At 38.1% G+C, this 17,725-nt stretch overlaps 1 protein-coding gene across 1 annotated transcript in view; it reads right to left on the bottom strand.

Annotated features, from left to right (window-relative positions):
• Nucleotides 1–507: 507 nt before the first annotated feature.
• LOC110016570 (uncharacterized) overlaps nt 508–17,725 on the bottom strand; it is a 99,316-nt gene continuing 82,098 nt past the window's right edge. The window contains exon 3 of the mRNA XM_020709830.2: nt 508–2,362. Coding sequence (XP_020565489.1) covers nt 1,824–2,362 — 539 coding nt within the window. The 3' untranslated portion in view covers nt 508–1,823. The remainder of the gene's footprint in view (nt 2,363–17,725) is intronic.

The raw sequence follows: 17,725 nt of genomic DNA, 5'->3' as shown, positions 1-17,725 counted from the left end.
TGGGAGGTTTTATTCAGAAACGGCTTCAGCACCTTTCATCGCTGCGGCGAGGCATCCGCCGCAGCCGCTGCTGTAGCATTTGAAGAGAGGGTGGCCATACCAGGATGGAGGTAGGGTCGACACGAGAGCAGAAATAGTGGGAGAGGGAAAGAAAGTCGGTGGAAAATCAATGTCAAGTTCAGTCTCTCTTTTCACCTTGCTCTTGGAGAAGGGGGGTGGAGCAGTGGTTGATAGGAGGGAGGATGAGGAGCAGAGGCAATGGAGGACACCTCGGGTCAATAAAGAATCGATGAGAGTGGGTGAAACTACACAGCAAAGATAAGAGTGTGAAGTGGGCCTTGGCTGCTGCGTATTGTATGGGAGGCTTTGGCAGCAGCAGAAAAAGAAGCATGAACAGGGGGTTACTCTGCAACAATCCACGACCAGCCCTTCCAGTGCTTAACTCTGCTTGCCAGATCTCTAAACTATTGATGGAGGTGTAAAACAGCAGATAGAGGACTGTCAATCAATAGAAAATAACATTTATTTAAGTGAAAGTTTGCATTGCTTGTGAAGGTATCTACAAAAGATACCAAAAAAAAACCCAAAACGTACAAAGACCCACTCAAATAAAAATCTGTTTCTGGTGTTCTTGTAGCATTATTTTCATGAAGGAGGACATGTATGAAGAAAACTGCATTTTATTTAGTTCCTTATTCAAATCATTGTGATTCAGGACCAGATGAAAAAAATGTAGTTTGAAAAATATTTTAGAAGTGACATATAGTTACAATCGGCAAGCCACAGCCTCCCTGCTCCGTCCATTCTAATGCATCCCCTTGCAGACAGAAATATCCGTACACATCTTTGTTTTCCATGTACCGGTACATCCCTATATCCCTTTCAATCATATTTGAAAATATTTGAATGCGATACTTAATACAGCATGACAAAAAAGGCTCATAAAAGTCCCCAGATTCTGTTTCCACATTTGTGATCAACCTGGAACTACAGGTTGATCATATTGCATTTTGAGAGAAATGTTTTTTAGGTCAAATTTGTTAACAAAACATTTGCCAGCAACTAGAATTAAATTGCATAAGATTGCCTAAATGGTAAATGGCGTATACTTATATAGCGCTTTCTACCTTCTTTCGAAGGCCCAAAGCGCTTGACAGTCACAGTCCCATTCACCCAGTCACACACACATTCACACACTGGCGGCGGCTCCGCTGCCGAACACTGGCGCCAACCTCCCACCAGAGGCAAGGTGGGGGTCAGTGTCTTGCCCAAGGACACTATGACATATGGGCGTGCAAGGCGAGAATCGAACCTGCAATCTTACGATCATGGGTCGACCGCCCTATCACTGCACCACTACAAATAAATCTATATTAGATCCAGTTCCTGAGCAGAATAGAAAAAATATCTTATTTCGTCAAACAGTGATGTCAAATTTTATGAGTCCAAGCCCATTAGAAGAAGATTGTACAATTTTATACAATAAAAGATTGTATACATCTAATATTAATAAACATAAAAGACCACAATGTTTTGTACAGTTTTATGATAGTGTTTTTCTTAATAGGTGTTTTCTTTGAGTGAAATTTTAATTTTCAAATTCAAATTCAAATTTTATTTGTCACACACACAATCATACAGCGTACAATGTGCAGTGAAATGCTTAGGCGACCGCCAGCGACCTCAAACAAAGAAAGAATATCAATATGAAAATAGATATAAAATATAGAAATATAAAAACATAAAAACAGAATGTCTGTATGAGTGCAAATATGCTCTAAAGTGACATATGTGAAAGTGCCTGTTGTGTATGATGTCCATGATTACTGATTAAGAGACCGTATCGCCTGCGGGAAGAAGCTCCTCCTCAGTCTCTCTGTGTTGGCCTTCAGAGAGCGGAATCGCTTTCCTGACCTCAACAGAGAGAACAGTCCGTTGTCGGGGTGGCTGAGGTCCTTCGTTATCTTCCTGGCCCTGGTCCAGCACCGCCTGCTGTAGATTGAGTGTAGGTCAGGGAGCTCGGTATGAATGATGCGCTCAGCTGAACGCACCACCCTTTGGAGAGCTCGTCTGTCCCGCATGGTGCTGTTCCCGAACCAGGTTGTGATGTTTCCCGTCAGGATGCTCTCTATGGTGCAAGAGTAAAAATTCCTAAGCACCACAGAGGGCAGTCTAAAGTCTCTCAGGCGTCTAAGGTGGTAAAGACGCTGCCGGGCCTTTTTCACTACGGTGTTGATATGACAGGACCATGACAGGTCCTGCGTGATGTGGAAACCGAGGTATCGGAAGCTGTTCACTCTCTCCACTGGGCTCTTGTCGATGACGGGGGTCTGGTAGTTCCTCTTCTGCTTTGTGGCGAAGTCTACATTTTAAATGAAATTGAAACCATTTTTAGTTATGTTCAATGAGCACTGAATATCTTAATAGCCCTTGTGCTATCTTATGGGGTCCAGATGACCCACCATTACATTGAAGTGTTATCCCTACCATGACAAAGGTGGATAAAGGCGGAGAGGATTTCATGTAATCCATGGAAGATCACAAATCATTGAAGAAAAAAGGTTCAGCCCACTGTCTTGTGGAGTCCAGATGACCCAACTCCCAATGTTAAAGTGCCTTGGATAGCACAAGGGATAGACTACCTTAAAAAACCAAATGTACATGAAAGACTGTTCTGAATAAGCTGATTGTTTTGATATCAGAATGCTAGAAATTGACAGCAGTAGTGGTTATGGAGACCTATATGCAGGAAACAGGGCTCGTTACCAAAAGACACACAAAACAAAGAACAGAAAAAATATGGACAAAGCAAAAATACAATAAAACAAGGGTTTTAAAAAACTTACATTGACAACAAACCATAAAACTTAAAAAATTATATAGACTGAGGTTAATTTTGGTCTAAAAGAAAATGGGCAATTGAAATTGAAACCTGGTGTGATAGAAAATGAGAGGAATCTGAGAACTAAAGTAAAAAAGAAAAAAAAAAAGCACCATTCAGTACAATGAGGGAATTTAAGATCCCAAAAAACCTAACGAAATAATTGTAAGAGGATCTCCAGAGGAAGACTGTTCCTCTAAACAATGAGGCAAGCCCTATCAGTCTTGATCCACTCTTCAAATCAAGCACCACGGTAGATAAATACTCTTGCTAATTGTTTGTTATACTACAAAATTACCATTTTAGCCAGAGATCTCACATATTTGATCTCAGCTTTACTCAAATAGAGCACTGAAAACTCTTCCAAGGCATGCTTCATTAAAATTGGATGCATTGTGGCATCTTTATAAATAATGACACAATGGAAGAATGACAAAAACAGCCTCTGAAGTGCAGCATTTCTTTACAAACACTTTTCATTCTTCCGTAGAGCAACAGAGCCAGCAATTAAGCAAACAAAGATATAAATTAAGTGGCATAATTGAGCTTGCAAAGATATAGGAAAATGAATTTCCCAAAGGTGTTTTGTGTAATGAGTTATTAAAGGTACAGTGTACCGCCCAATGGGGAATCTGCTGTACCACATATATGAAGTTATTACTGTTTTTAACGTGGATCTGTCCAGTAACATTTGATCATCTGGTGAACAAAGGAACGTCTTTTCTCCAAATCAAAGAAGAAATAAAGAAAATGTTGTGTTTCTTGAATCCCGTAGTAATTCAGATTACAGGGCCGACCTGAGGTTAGATTTAAATGAATTACAGACTTGAATTTGGCTTAATTTAATGATATCCTCAAACAGTTCTCTTTAGAGAAGTTCATGTAGATGCTTGTAGAACAGGATGACCCCATACGTACAGTATAACAGCCTCTATTCCCACATAATCATGTGGTTTGTCCACATATGAATGCATCATGATCACATGTTTTTTAAACATCTTTTTGTTCAAAGTACAGACCAGAACCTGAGAGACTCAGTGTGTAAGCATCACGATGTGTGCTGTGAGTACTGGCAGTCATTAAACAACACAAAGAGGAACAATAATTTTTCTAAACGTGTTCCAAAGTTAAGATGGTTTAACAACCTCTTCTGCTTTGTCCTGGAGGAGCGAGGATGAGGAGGACAACACCGAGAGGTTTGAGTGTAAATTAAAGGAAACAAAAGTTCACAATAGAGCAGATAGTGTGAACATGGAGATCTGGAGAAGTGCAATTGTGGCCTTCTTACTTAACACAACAGACAAAAAAGAGACAAATCACAATGTCTTTCTGAGAAAAGGCTGTGTTCTGCGAAAATCAATCGAAACTATTCCGAATTTTTTTTTTCCCTTAAGAAATCAGACTTTTCTGATTTTTGTGATAAGTCAATTATTGGATATTTTAGAAGACACAACATTCAATGAAGAAACTGGTGGTCTACAAGATTTTTATTTTTTTACTAGGACGGTATTTCTGGCTTTCATCAATCAGAAAGACATGACCTGAGCTAAAACTTCACTGATTGAAACAATCCATTGTGCTTTTTGTTGATGTGTCTGTTGATGTTCTTTGATACCAGATCTGTTTGACTCTTCTATTAGGCATTCTCTCAATAACTTTACAGATATTATTAAGCTCCATCTACACCTGTAGAACAAACAATACCAATCTCCATGTGTACCTTTTACTCGGATTCAGCACTTTAACTTGATTCAGCACTTTAACTTGATATGGACCTATGCTACACTCACACCTGGCAAGTGACGCGCTTTCAAGAATGCCTAGGTTATTGAACAGGCAATTAGCATATGGTATTCACAATGGACAAGCAGGAAGGGGCTTCTTCCTTTTTTAATGTTTATTAGCGCATGTCCACCACCTACATTTGGAAGAGGCTTGTCAAATCGTTGCTCTGCAAATCTCGTAAATCTTCCTTTAAGCTTTTTCTTCTTTCTTCTATCTAATAAATTCCAGCCTGGAACAGATTGCAATTATTAATTGCTCCTCCATGATCAATTTTCAAACAGTTGGCACTTCCATCAAACAAAAAGGGACACTACCCATACATAACTACCAAATCTGACTCCCTGATTGCTCAGAGTTCGACCTTGTTTAACTATCAACGTGTGTTTAATGTCCATGCGTTTTATACATCGAGCCCAAAAACCGTATTAAAAATGTGCTATAGCTACACGAGTGAAAGCATTTTGAATGCAGAAGCCCGAAACACGCACTTATGGGCGTCAACATAATTTTTTTATGGAAAGTGGTCACTTGATCACATGGCAAACATGTTCAAGTGACAGCAACTGCTTGTTCTGAGTGGATCATAACATGCAGTTTGAAGGACTGAAGAAAACCTTAAACCCAGCCTCGGATGATGTCATAAAATACTAGTTAAAAATGTGGGGGGGGGGGGGGGGGAATCCTTTATTAGCTTAGACTGTATGGTTTTCCCTCTTTGTCTTTGACTCTTGTGTGTTGTACGTCCATGCATGTATTGTGCACAAATAAGCGACAACACAATATCGAAATCACAATATTCTGAAGAATTATAACAGCAGAAGTAATAAATATTTTCATCCACAGAATGCTCACATTGATTAAGAAGAACCAAGTTCTTCAGATGAGAAATAAATGATTTCAACTTTTCAAGAAGAAATCCAGTTGACATAACTTGCTTGAGTTTGCAGATAACACAACGTGGATATCTTTTATTGAAAAGAATTAAAAGTGTAACTCGACCAAATGACCAAACCAGGTGCTTTCATTACTTTTTCAATATAATCCTAAAAAGATGGATCTTTTGTGGTTAATATAATGAAGTTAAACACAGCAAACTTCAGTAAAGTGTTGAACTTTGAAGGCATCACCTGTTCTGGATTTTAACGGCTTGGAAGTAAGATACGGACAAGCTGCTGCTCAAATCATGAAAAGATCAGTTCTTGTCCCCATTAGCTTGTGTGCAGTCTGGTGTGTGGACAACTGGCCACTGAGTGTTGTTGAGTAATGAAGTGGTCTCCAGGCAGCTCAGGCTTTGGCAAGGTGGTGCAGCACTACGCTGCTCTCCACAGCTTGCTGTGATTGACCAGCAGCCCAGGCAGATGGCCAGCTACAAAACAGTCCTCTTAGCATTTGGTCTGGATTAAACCAAATGCCCAGTGGAGATCCATCTTCAGCATTGGCCCGGAACAAACTATGAAAGAAGAGCATGAGGTAAGCAAATATATACAGGAGCTGCTGCTTAAAAACACTTTAGTCATTCTATTTGAGATAATCATTGAAATTGGTTTGACCTTAAAAATTACTAATATAGACATTAAAGCTGGAGTTATGAAGTTATCTCCAACTAGTTTTTTGTCTGCAAAGTGTATAGGAAAAAATCAGTATTGAACCTCGGCTTAAAATAAACTGCAATTTTATATTTTGGGAACACTGCTTAATAAAAAAAAAGGTTTTGGTCTGTCTAATGCTACAGTACAATCACAAGCACGTGTCCACCACCTACAGTTGGAAGAAGGTTTTGGTCTTGGACCTCGTCTGTGGAACAGCCTGCCTGAGGATGTGAGGGCCTCATCCACTATTGAGGTTTTTAAAAAGAAACTAAAGACTCATCTATTTAACTAAGCTTTTGATTAGATCTCATATGTGGTATCGTTACTGTTAGATTTTAGATGCTATTTTATCACAAATTTATTTGTTTAATGGATTTTAGTCCTTTTATGTCTTAACTTATTCTAACTTATATTTTAGACTTTTTTATGCACTAACTCATCTTCTTTTATTTTAATTAATATTTTCATATTTTACCTGTTTTTATATTTTAACTTTCTTATTTTTTTACTTCTACATTTTAGACTGTAGAGTGTTTTCTCACCCTTGGCCGGGGTGTTAGTGTTCGGGCTCCAAGAGATTCTGCCCATACTTGTCCTCTGGCATCTCTTGTTCCGGGTCCTCCGGGCTGCCGGGCCTGGTGTGCCCATGTTGGGTGCACTGGGCCTGGGGGTTGGGGGTCTCTGGGGCGGGGGGTCCTGGGGATGAGTTGTGCTTGTGTTGCATAGATGCTGACACCCCGGCCAACAGGAGGACAGGCAGGACGGCGCCTTCTGGGTTCCTCTTTTTTATAGCTCTCTCATTTCTCTTTTATTTGTGCTTGTTTTTTGTGTATTTTATTATGAGGGGCTTATATAATTATTTTATTACATGTGTGGGGATTGGTTTTATTGTATTCTTGTTTGTTTTTTATGGAAAGCACCTTGAGCTGTCAGCTTGACATGAAAGGTGCTTTATAAATAAGATTAATTGGAATTTGCAAAATATAGGAAATACTTGGTGTCATATAATTCCAGTCGAACACAAACCGCAAATATTAATTTCTACTACTTGATCAATTTTCAAACGCCTGGCACTTACGTGAATTAAAAGGGATGCCATCCATATATTACTAGCAAATCTGAGTCTCTGATTGTTTAAAATTCAAACTGATTTAATGGTTGTGTATTATGCACATAGGACCAGAAATCAGTTGGAGTAACTTCTGTACGCCTGAAATACACATTTATGCTTGTTTACGTAGATTTTCTGTGAAAATAGTTATTTGAACGTGCATTGCTGAAGGTGGTGTGAATGTAGCTATAGAATACAATAGATTAGATTACAATAAAATTGAATAGGCCTTTATTGATCCCACAAAGGGGAAATCCCCTGAGTCTTGTTCTGCATATAGAATTAACTAGAGTTAAGTTTAAACTTATTAATATATTTAACCAACTTTTATTATTCATAGTCTTCCTGCCATTCCTTTTTCTTCAGTTTGTGATTAGAAACAGTTAGAAACAATTTATTCATGGGCGGACCTACAGGGGCAACTGTCCCTTCAGCAAAAAGTACTTACTAGGTAAGTACTATTATTGACAAAGATTAAGAAATCATTAAAGAAATCATTAAAAATACCAATAACATTTATTCAATGAAATCTTGAGCCCACCAAATTATTTACTACATCCTTGTATTGTGAATGCTGGCCCATCTGGGCTTTCAAGAATTTCTACACATTTTCTTTTGCTATTGCTTTTACATAAGTAACAGCACTTCAGCTAACTACATGCTGTTTTAATATTTATAACAATAGTAAAACTTTTAAAAGTATGTTAAAGAGTGGTGAAAATATTTAAACACAAGACAGCTCTTAAGAAGTCCTTATTTCTAAAAATGGTCAACACTTTGAATTAGAGTTATGCTCAAAACCTATTAAACTATTATATGTGAAGATTGCAATACTGATCCAATTTATGCTCTTTCTAGTTTCTATTAAAATCCAAAGTTGTAAAGGGCCCATATTATGCTTTTGTCAAGCCTTTCAGAGTAAACTATATCCATATATATGAAAACATATTACAGTACCTTTGGCACACTAAATAACTGTTTTTCAATGAGATATTAATTATTTTCACAGTTCAATTTCCAACCCGCGAAGTAAGATGTTTCGATCTCTGAGGCTCCGCCTTTCACTCTTTGTGAGTGCCGCCCATTTTATGACGTCAACCTAGAGCCGACCTCCGCAGTGCTTCTCCGTTATGTCCACGAAAGCAAACAACATCCGAACTTTTGCAAATATGGATGTTTATATTGTGTATAGAAAAGAAAAACGTAAGCCAATCACCACTAGCTCAGCACAGAAAGTGTTTCAGACTCTTCCTGGAAGGGGCGGAATCTCACTTTGTGATGTGACCATGTGAGAACCCACTCATTTTTGTGGGCTGGCAGGGACAGGTGCTCAGAGCACAGGTTTTTAGAGGGATACTCAGAAACAATGTAAATGGATTAAAATACAGCTTTGGGTTGTTTTTTTGTGAAGAAATAAAATTAAAATACATTTAAAAGCTCAAAAAGTTGATTCTGACCCACTAATCATTTCTCATTTTTGTGGGAATCTAATCCTCGCTCACAGCAGCTAAATATGGACTGTGAACTTTCAAAACAACTCAAGCTTAGCCCAGGCAGGACTGAAATATTGGCATGGACAATGCCTTTTGCATAGACAAGTTATGTCACTATAGGATTGAAACCTAGATAGTAATTATAGACTCCGTATTTAAGTGCAAGATTCATTACATGAAATCATCAAAATGTTACCATCTTAAGGACACTGTTAGTAAAAAGGTACAATGTCCAAACCAGTTTCTAGAGAGTCTATGTACAGTTAATCCAGAAAGCTGCTGCTCAGGTCCTGACTAGAACCAGGAAGAACGACCACATCAATACTGTCCTCAGGTCTTTGTTTCCTGTCGCTCAGAGTACACACTTTAAAAAAGGTTTAATACTTGAATTGTTGATTAAGCTGAACGAAATGACTTATGATATGAACATATTAGGAATGTGGACGTGGATAACAAAAACCCTCTGTGGCCAAGGAACTCCAAAAATGTACTTTTGCAGATCTTTCTAAAAAACAAAAAGTGTATTGACCTGTTCGTCATCCCAGTCAACCAAAAAAATTTAACGTTTGCGATGCAGATAAAATGAACAGAATAGCCACCATTTTGGAAAAAAAGGGTTTTAAATGAAAAATAAAAAGTTAGAAACTAAAACCTGCCTTTCTTTGTTCAAGTTGATTACCAACATTACTTTTTGAAAAAAAAGACCCCTCCATAACTTACAGAAGAGAGAAAAAAATTGACTTTATTTACAAAACCATGGCTGACTGTAACTCCTTTAACCTGAGAATGAACTAGTGGCTTAGGGAGACAGTGACAAAGAGCCACGCTGAAGCAGAAAGCCAGTGACCTGTCATGTTCAAGTCAGTCCCTCGACTCACACACAAATGGAAACACACACTTACCGAGCCACAGTGCATGTTAATCTGAACTGATTGCATGTCCACTAATATAAATTATGGACTGGGGCGGATGCATTATTTACTCAGTAGAATTAAAAAGGCATGCCAGATTGCTGGATGCATTATAACTTAACTATACACAAACACATACACACAGGCACACACCACCACACACTGTGCAGCATCTATTCAGAATAATGATATTCTAGTCCTGTTTATAAATCTCTCTTTTTTTCTCTATGTCTTTAATTCTTTCTCAGGATCCTCATTCTTCATTCCACGTTTCATGTTCAACCCTCTGTTGCATAAATATAATGACACATTTTCACTGATGATGGTGGTTTAATTTTTATTTTCGAGTATTTCTTTATTTAAATTGTTATAAATCAGGAGCAGACAAAAAAATACTGTTTAAAAAAGAGCTTATTTTTGACGTAGAAGATACGCCGGGCGGACCACAAGCTCTGTTCCATTCTAACGCATCCACTTGCAGACCAATAGATCCATCTATGTCTTTGTTTTCTTCATCTAAACTGGATCAAAGCTACAATATTGGTTGCCGTTTTTGTTGCACCGCAAATGTTAGGTAGAGGTTTTGAGGGGCTGTAAGCTAGAGGGAAAGCGCATAAACAAATGGATGATCAACAAAAGCTACAACACAATGTTTTTAGCACTTTGAGAATTTTATTATTATTTATTTATTTATTTTGCACAGAAATCCCCATTAAACCTAGCTTCAACTCCACAATAATATTAGGCAAATTCGGCAGTGGCTCTGGTGGTTGAGCAGGTCGGCCAATGATCTAAGCGGTTCAATCCCTGTTCCCCCCAGTCAACTGGTGTTGTGTCCTTGTGCAAGACACTTCACCCTCCCTGCCTCCAGTGGGGCTCTACTGGTGTGTGAATGTGTATGAATGTCCCGGTGATGGTCAGATGAGCTGTAGCCGTGAACTGGCAGCCTCTGTCAGTCTACATCAACAGTTTACCAACACCAAATATGAATGAGGAGTGAATGAATATGGACACATTGTAGGCGCTTTGACCATCTGGAAACTGGTGAAATGTATTTTCTTCTATTAACATCGATGGCAAATTTCCACAGGAAGAAAGAAGCATTTTTCTTTTTCCTTGTTTGAATATTTTTACAGAGTAGGGTGAGCATCCTGGAGAACTTTTCACAGCAGTCTTTGTCTTTTCACTTATTGAAGTGTTAAAAGGTGAAAACTCAAATTGACAAAGTTTTACAGTGAGACTTGTAACATCACCGCTTTCCAAGTAAAGCTGAAACTAACGGATGCCAAGTATTCTCTGTAGAGACAACTAAGACAATGTTGGAAACACTTGTTTTAGTCACACCTAGAAAATATGAGGACAAGGAAATGTATGATTCTCCTCAAGTATTCTCAATCTTTGAGAGCATGTGGCCAAATTAACACTTTAAATATTGACAATAATGCTAGCAATGGTGGATTTTCCAAGACTGCCTGGCCCTGTAACACTGCCACGGGTTCCTGAATATGCATGGTGCCGAGCAGGGAGAAGCGAGAGCCAGCTGAGACGCGAGGATTTGATGTTCAATAACAGAAAAATCCTTTGACATGGAATACAAACAGGGCCCAGACTCAATATAAAGAACCAGGAGGGGAATTAGGTGGATGGAGAATTCCTTTAGAAGTAAAGAGAGCGGAGAGACAGAAATGAAAGTTTGGGGAACAGGAAAGTGGATATTTGAGCGTGTTGAAAAGCATAAGCAAGTGACAGAACAGCAAGAAGTGGCATTCCCTCTACACACTCTGAGTATGGGTAATGCAAACCTATGATACATCACAGAGAAGTCATTGAAAAGTCTCAGTGCTCCTTCAACTTCTTTTAAAAGTGTCTCTTCCTCCCCCCGCTCACCTCCCATCAACTTCCTCTGAGTTCCCTTTCTGCTCTTAAAGATTATCTTTAAAATCATTGAGTCACTTAGCAGCCTCTTTACACTAGGCTGTGCCAATAATTCAGCCTCATTACACTCCAACCACGGACCATGCAGCACGCCTGTATGGGAAGAATTTTGTTCATCTGCTACTTAGCAAGATAAGATAATCTCTACAGGATGATTCTTAACTGAAAAGCGGCAATAAGTCACTTATTGTCCAGTAAAAAAAAAGGAAATATCAATTTCAAAGGTTGTTTAAAAGTTAAAATGTAGAAAAACAAAGTCTTAATCAGTTCTCAGTGCTTGTAGAACTTACATGCAGCCCAACTCACAGCTACAAGATTTGAGGTAGTTGTATTTTTGAAAGAAAATGGATCTTAAGAAAGTTAAAAGACCCATATTTCAAGAAACTTGTCGGTCTTACAAGAAAAATAATTTCATCAAGAAAGAAAAATATCTTAGTTACTTGAATTTTATTTTTGTTCATGGATGGGTTTTCTCTGAACTCAAGCTTTCTCCTACAGTCCAAAAAAATGCTTCATGGGTTCATCCAGGACGAAATTTCCTTTCAAGTGTCAGTGTGTGTAGTTGCATGTCTGTGTGGCCATATGAGGGACTGGCAAACTGTCCAGGGTGTACCAAGCTTTACCCAACTGTAGCTCGATAAGCATCCTATGACCCTGAACAGGACTAAGCTGGTCTAAAAAAATAGACAAAGGGATGAAGCCTCATATTAACCCTTGTGCTGTCCTAGGCACTTTACCATTGGGAGTTGGGTCATCTAGACCCACTAGACAGTGCGCTAACCCTTTTTTTTTCAATAATTTGTGATCTTCACTGGTGTCCATGGATTACATGAAATCTTTCCACCTTTATCATTGTAAGGGTGGGGTCATCTAAGATAGCACAAGGGTTAATGTTTGACAAAGTTCACACAGGGATCACCAAAATGATGCAGACAAAAAAGGCTTGTTCTAAAAAGGCACCCATAAAGAAACTCTGAAAATAAATCAAAGCATAGATATAGAAAAACGAAATAGAATACTCATACTGCAGATGTTAGATAAAACGGCTACTCAATGTGCAAATGCATGACCTGATGAAAAAGCTGTTTTGACATTCATGCTCAGATTTACATAAAACTATGTATGCATGGTCATGAATGCAGAAAGACATGTCTTCCCGGGTCTTTTGGGGATGACTTGCGTGTGCTCAGGTTGGGGCAAGTTCCATATTAAGTGTGTTTTCCATTGCAATTAGGGTTTTGGCCTGATCCCTTCTGACACGGTAATTGTTATTTCAAACACAAATTAATAAATCATGGACACCTAGTTAAGAATTAAAATAGGTCTCCACCACAGTTACAAACCCAGGCTAACCTCCACAACACACTCTCTATACACAAGCACACAAACAATTTCTCTGTTTTCATATCTGTAAACATTGTATTCCATTCATACAACATGTTCTTTTTTTCACAGAGGCACAAATAAAATTAACCATTCTTCTGATATTGAATAATTACCCCAGCTATCCAATAATGTTACATCTCTTAGAAACCAGTTGCTACTTTATTTAATTAAATAGATATAACATAATCAAAGTATTATTATATCATAGAGGCTACTAGGGGTGTAACGATACATGTAGTTGAACCAAACCGTTTGGGTACGGCAGTTTCGGTTCGGTTCACTTCTGTACCGTTTCGGTACATTTTTTTCCATCTCCTTTTCGGCATTAAAATCCATTTATTATGAACACACACAAACAGCGTAACAACATGAACTCACTTCTCTTTATAGCTCTCTCAGTGATGGTGAAGGATTCAACACACATGATTTCACACTTCCCATGAGTCTTGGAAATAGTGGCTATAGGTGGGGCTAACCCCCAGGTCTCCACTGTGATGAGTTTGAGCAGAAGGGGTAGTAATTTTAGCCGTGAGTTTCCTCCGAAACGCTATTTGGTGATGGACAGTAAGCATGTCAACATATGGCTAATGCAGACACGAGGCCAGAGATGAGGACCCCCCCATCTCCTTACGCTCTCATGTGTGGGAACACTTTGGTTTTGTTGTCAGCGTCCATGAAGGGAAAACACAATTGGATAAGTCGAATGCTGTGTGTTGACATTGTTACACAAAGATAGCGTATGCCACAGGTAACACATCTAATTTGTTAACGAACTTAAAACGGCATCACCCGACTGTAACAAACTGGTCTACAAGTTCAAATGTTTTTTGTTAAGGCCAGTGTTATTTATCCAAGGTTTTTGGTTCCTGGCAGCTAATAGTTTTTTTCTTATTTTATAAAGCAGATCACCCACCTGTGTGCAGTCTTGTAAGTTACAAAAAATGGTTTTAGGTTCTTTGTCATAGTGCCTCTTGCAGTCCCCCCCCCCTCCCCTCTCTGCTTTACCTTCCTGATTGGACCCAGCTGTGGACACTCACCTCATCATCTGTCTGCCTTTTTAAGAAGATCCGGCTCCAGCATTCGTCGCCAATTCGTTGCCCCTTATGGTGCTTAGCCTGATCTCAAGTTCAGTCTCTCACTCTATATGGTTATGCTTCATGCTAACTACAATTCTCTGGCACATCTACAGGACAAAATTCCACGGGTGTCTACCTGGCTCCTATCTCATCATGAGCAGCCTGACCACCATCAGTCCTCCAAAGTCTCCAGCCACGCCACAACTTCAAGCCTCGCCACAACTCAAAGCCAAGCATCGACTCCAATCCACGCCACAACTCCAAGCCACGTCACGACTTACCTCAAGTCCTGGTTCCTCCCCATACCACGACCACAACTCCACGCCACATCACTGATCCTCGCCCAGAACAATTAATAATCTTATTTTTCAGCTAACTCTCCTGTGCTCTTTCCAGGTTCCAGCATCTGGGTCTGTTTAGCCGAAGCAGATGACCTTATTAAATATATTGGTAACACTTTATATTAACATTCCTTAACAAGCTTTGTTAACACATTAACAAGCATTATAAATGAATTTATAGGCTATTAGTAAGACATTTATTATACATTTATATATCTTTTACAGAACGATTTGTGTATGTTTAGTCTGTTTTAATGTCATAAAGTTCTTTTTACAATCTTTATGCTTTGTGGTTGTGGTTGTGGTTGACGTTAAAAAACGTCCACACTTTAGATGAGGTGCTGCAAAACAATTAATAAACTATTAACAAAGTTAATTAATACATTTGTAAAGCTTATAAGCAGTTTAGTAATATGGATTTTGAAGACAATGGTCTGAATTTAGATGTTAATAAATCTTATTAACTCTTTCAGGTATTTGCAAGACATCTATAATGCTAATAAATATCTTACTAGCATCTGACACATTAATAAAGCCTAATAATTTGTTAAGTTAGTCAATAAAACGTATTAGGCTTTTGAACACTTGGGCTTGTGTGAGACATCTATAATGCTGATAAATATCTTACTAGAACCCCAAACAATAATAATACTTCTTGATTTGTTAACAAAGGTTGTTAATAAATCTTATTAAGCTTATTAACACTGACACATTTGTTAGGCACCTATAATATCAATAAATGCATCATTAGCATCTTGAAACATCCTAATAATAATGCTTGTAAATGTGTTAACTAAGTAATTTAATAAACCTTATTAGACTTATTGTACTAATAAATGTCTTACTAACACCCTATAAATTCATTTATAATGCTTGTTAATGTGTTAACAAAGCTTGTTAAGGAATCTTAATATAAAGTGTTACCAATATATTCTTTGAAAATCATTTTGAGGCTAATGACAGTGGACCGTAACGTGGATGTGGTGGTGACAATTCAAGTCATTTTGCAAAATAAAACTTCCTTCAGATTTAGATTGAGAAAAACAAAAAAACTTAGGTTATGTTATTTGTTTTTTTTTCTCTGTGGCGCAATACCAACTGCCCCACGGACCAGTACCGGTCCACAGCCTGGGGGTTGGGGATGTATTAAAAAAAATTGGCTTTTACCAATTTTCAACACGGCAGATGGGTACCTCTTCTAACTCTCCCAGACATTTCCTGTCCCTCAAATTTCTTTAGACCCTTGAACTTTTCTTTTCCTCCTGCCATCCCTGTTATGCTTTCAAGCCCTCATCCTGCTTCCAATCAGCACCTCCCCCCTTTATGCTTTGTACATATGAAGACCTAAAACCTCCTGGTCAAATCCAAAATTTATGCTGAAAAATTTGCATGGTGGCTATAGTTCATGTCCCCAAACAAAAAAAGAGAATCTTACACGCACATGCAGACATAGCTTTCTGCAGTTGACATGGAGCACTTTAACCATCACTGTGGATTAGCCTGAGACCTGCTCTGTACCTTTAAGAACCTTTTTAAACCTCACTATGCACATAAACAAGCACACAAGGGAAAAATACTCTACAGAAACCAAAGATAAGTTCTTATCTAAAAACAGAACATAACTACTTAAAGTCATTAGTTGCATTAATATATTTGTGTTAAAATACATTCTCTCTGATAAACTCCAACATGACTGGAGTAGATGTCATCCACCTAAAGTACTAAACTTGATGAGAAACTAACATGAAAAGTTACATATAATAAACTGAGCATAATAAATGTGTCAATACAAATTTTGAACTTGTTGGCTGCATTATCTTTGAAACATTGCTTTGGAGCTTATTCTCGTCATCTAAACCAGTTACTTTTTCAGTGTACTGACTGAATTACATGACTAGTTAAAAATGTGTAATGCTCCTTTGAACCTAGTCAGTTGAAGCACATAAAAAACATCTTGTTTTATGTGCTTCAACTTACTAGGTGTGCCAATGAACTGTTTGAAAGATATGAGACTAAGGAGGGGTTGGAAATAACATCACAGAACTTCCATGCCGAAGGGCAAGCAAACTTTAACAACTGCTAACAACAAATCAAGATGCTGTACACTGAGTTTTTATTTTTTTGAGTTGCAATAACAGTAAATACCACTGACTGTACATGATTACTGGACAAAGTGACTTTGACAGGACCCATTGCAAATGACCTCCTCTATGTCGTCAATGTATCTTAATTTTTGCTGATAGGTTACAATATCTTTAGGCCATAACTGCTGTTGATATTTCCCATTTTCACATTCATTTGCTCATAGTTCCACCATTGCCCTCCACCATGACAGGTGGGCGGTTACTGATTACGTCATTTCAATCCGTCTACATCTCAGATACATGACTTCGTATTACCCTTCCATCCTAACATATCCTTAAGTTTCAAAAAAGTCAATTATCCAATATTTTCTTTGATAACATGCACATCTAGATCAAGCACACTACATGTGCAAAAAAAGAAAAGAAAAATATCAACACATTCAGAGTTTATTCTTTTAAAAATTAGGAGTTGAAAGACTATATTAAGTCTAGAACAAACTTTTATTTGCTTGGAAAGTCTCATATATTCACATGGATAATAATAAAATATTGGATTGCATTGGAATTGGGTTTTTTTCAAGCGCTAAATACAAAAAATACTAAAGACAAACAACAGACATATACACAGGTATATCAAAAAATATTGGATGACAAATTTAACAATTACAGAACCATGTCAAATTTGCCATTTTTAGAAAAAATCCTTGAAAACATTGTTTACTAGCAGCTCACTGACATTCTCTTAATAAACAATCCATTTGATGTTTTCCATTCAGGTTTTAGACTTCATCATAGCACAGAAACTGCTCTTATCAAGGTAACTAACGACATCCGCCTAAACACTGACGATGCTAGATATGAGCGCTGCTTTTGACACTGTTGATCATGGGATCCTTTTACACAGACTCCAAGACTGGGTTGGCATTTTTGGCTCTGCCCTAAGTTAGTTCAAGTCCAATATAGAAGATAGGAAAGATTTTGTTGGAATTGGGAGTTGTGTCTCAGACTGCATGGCCTTGACCTGTGGTGTGCCTTGATTTTATGCTCTTTGTAACACTTTGTGATTCATTCTGAGAAAAGTGCTATAAAAATAAAGATATTCTATTCTAAACTATTCCTGAGGTTGTTAGACT

This window comes from Oryzias latipes, chromosome 15, assembly GCF_053564925.1.
Source record: "Oryzias latipes strain Hd-rR chromosome 15, Olatipes_Hd-rR_3.1".
NCBI lineage: Eukaryota > Metazoa > Chordata > Actinopteri > Beloniformes > Adrianichthyidae > Oryzias > Oryzias latipes.
The sequence above is the reverse complement of the archived record's forward strand: the minus strand, read 5'-3'. Positions and strand labels throughout refer to the sequence as shown.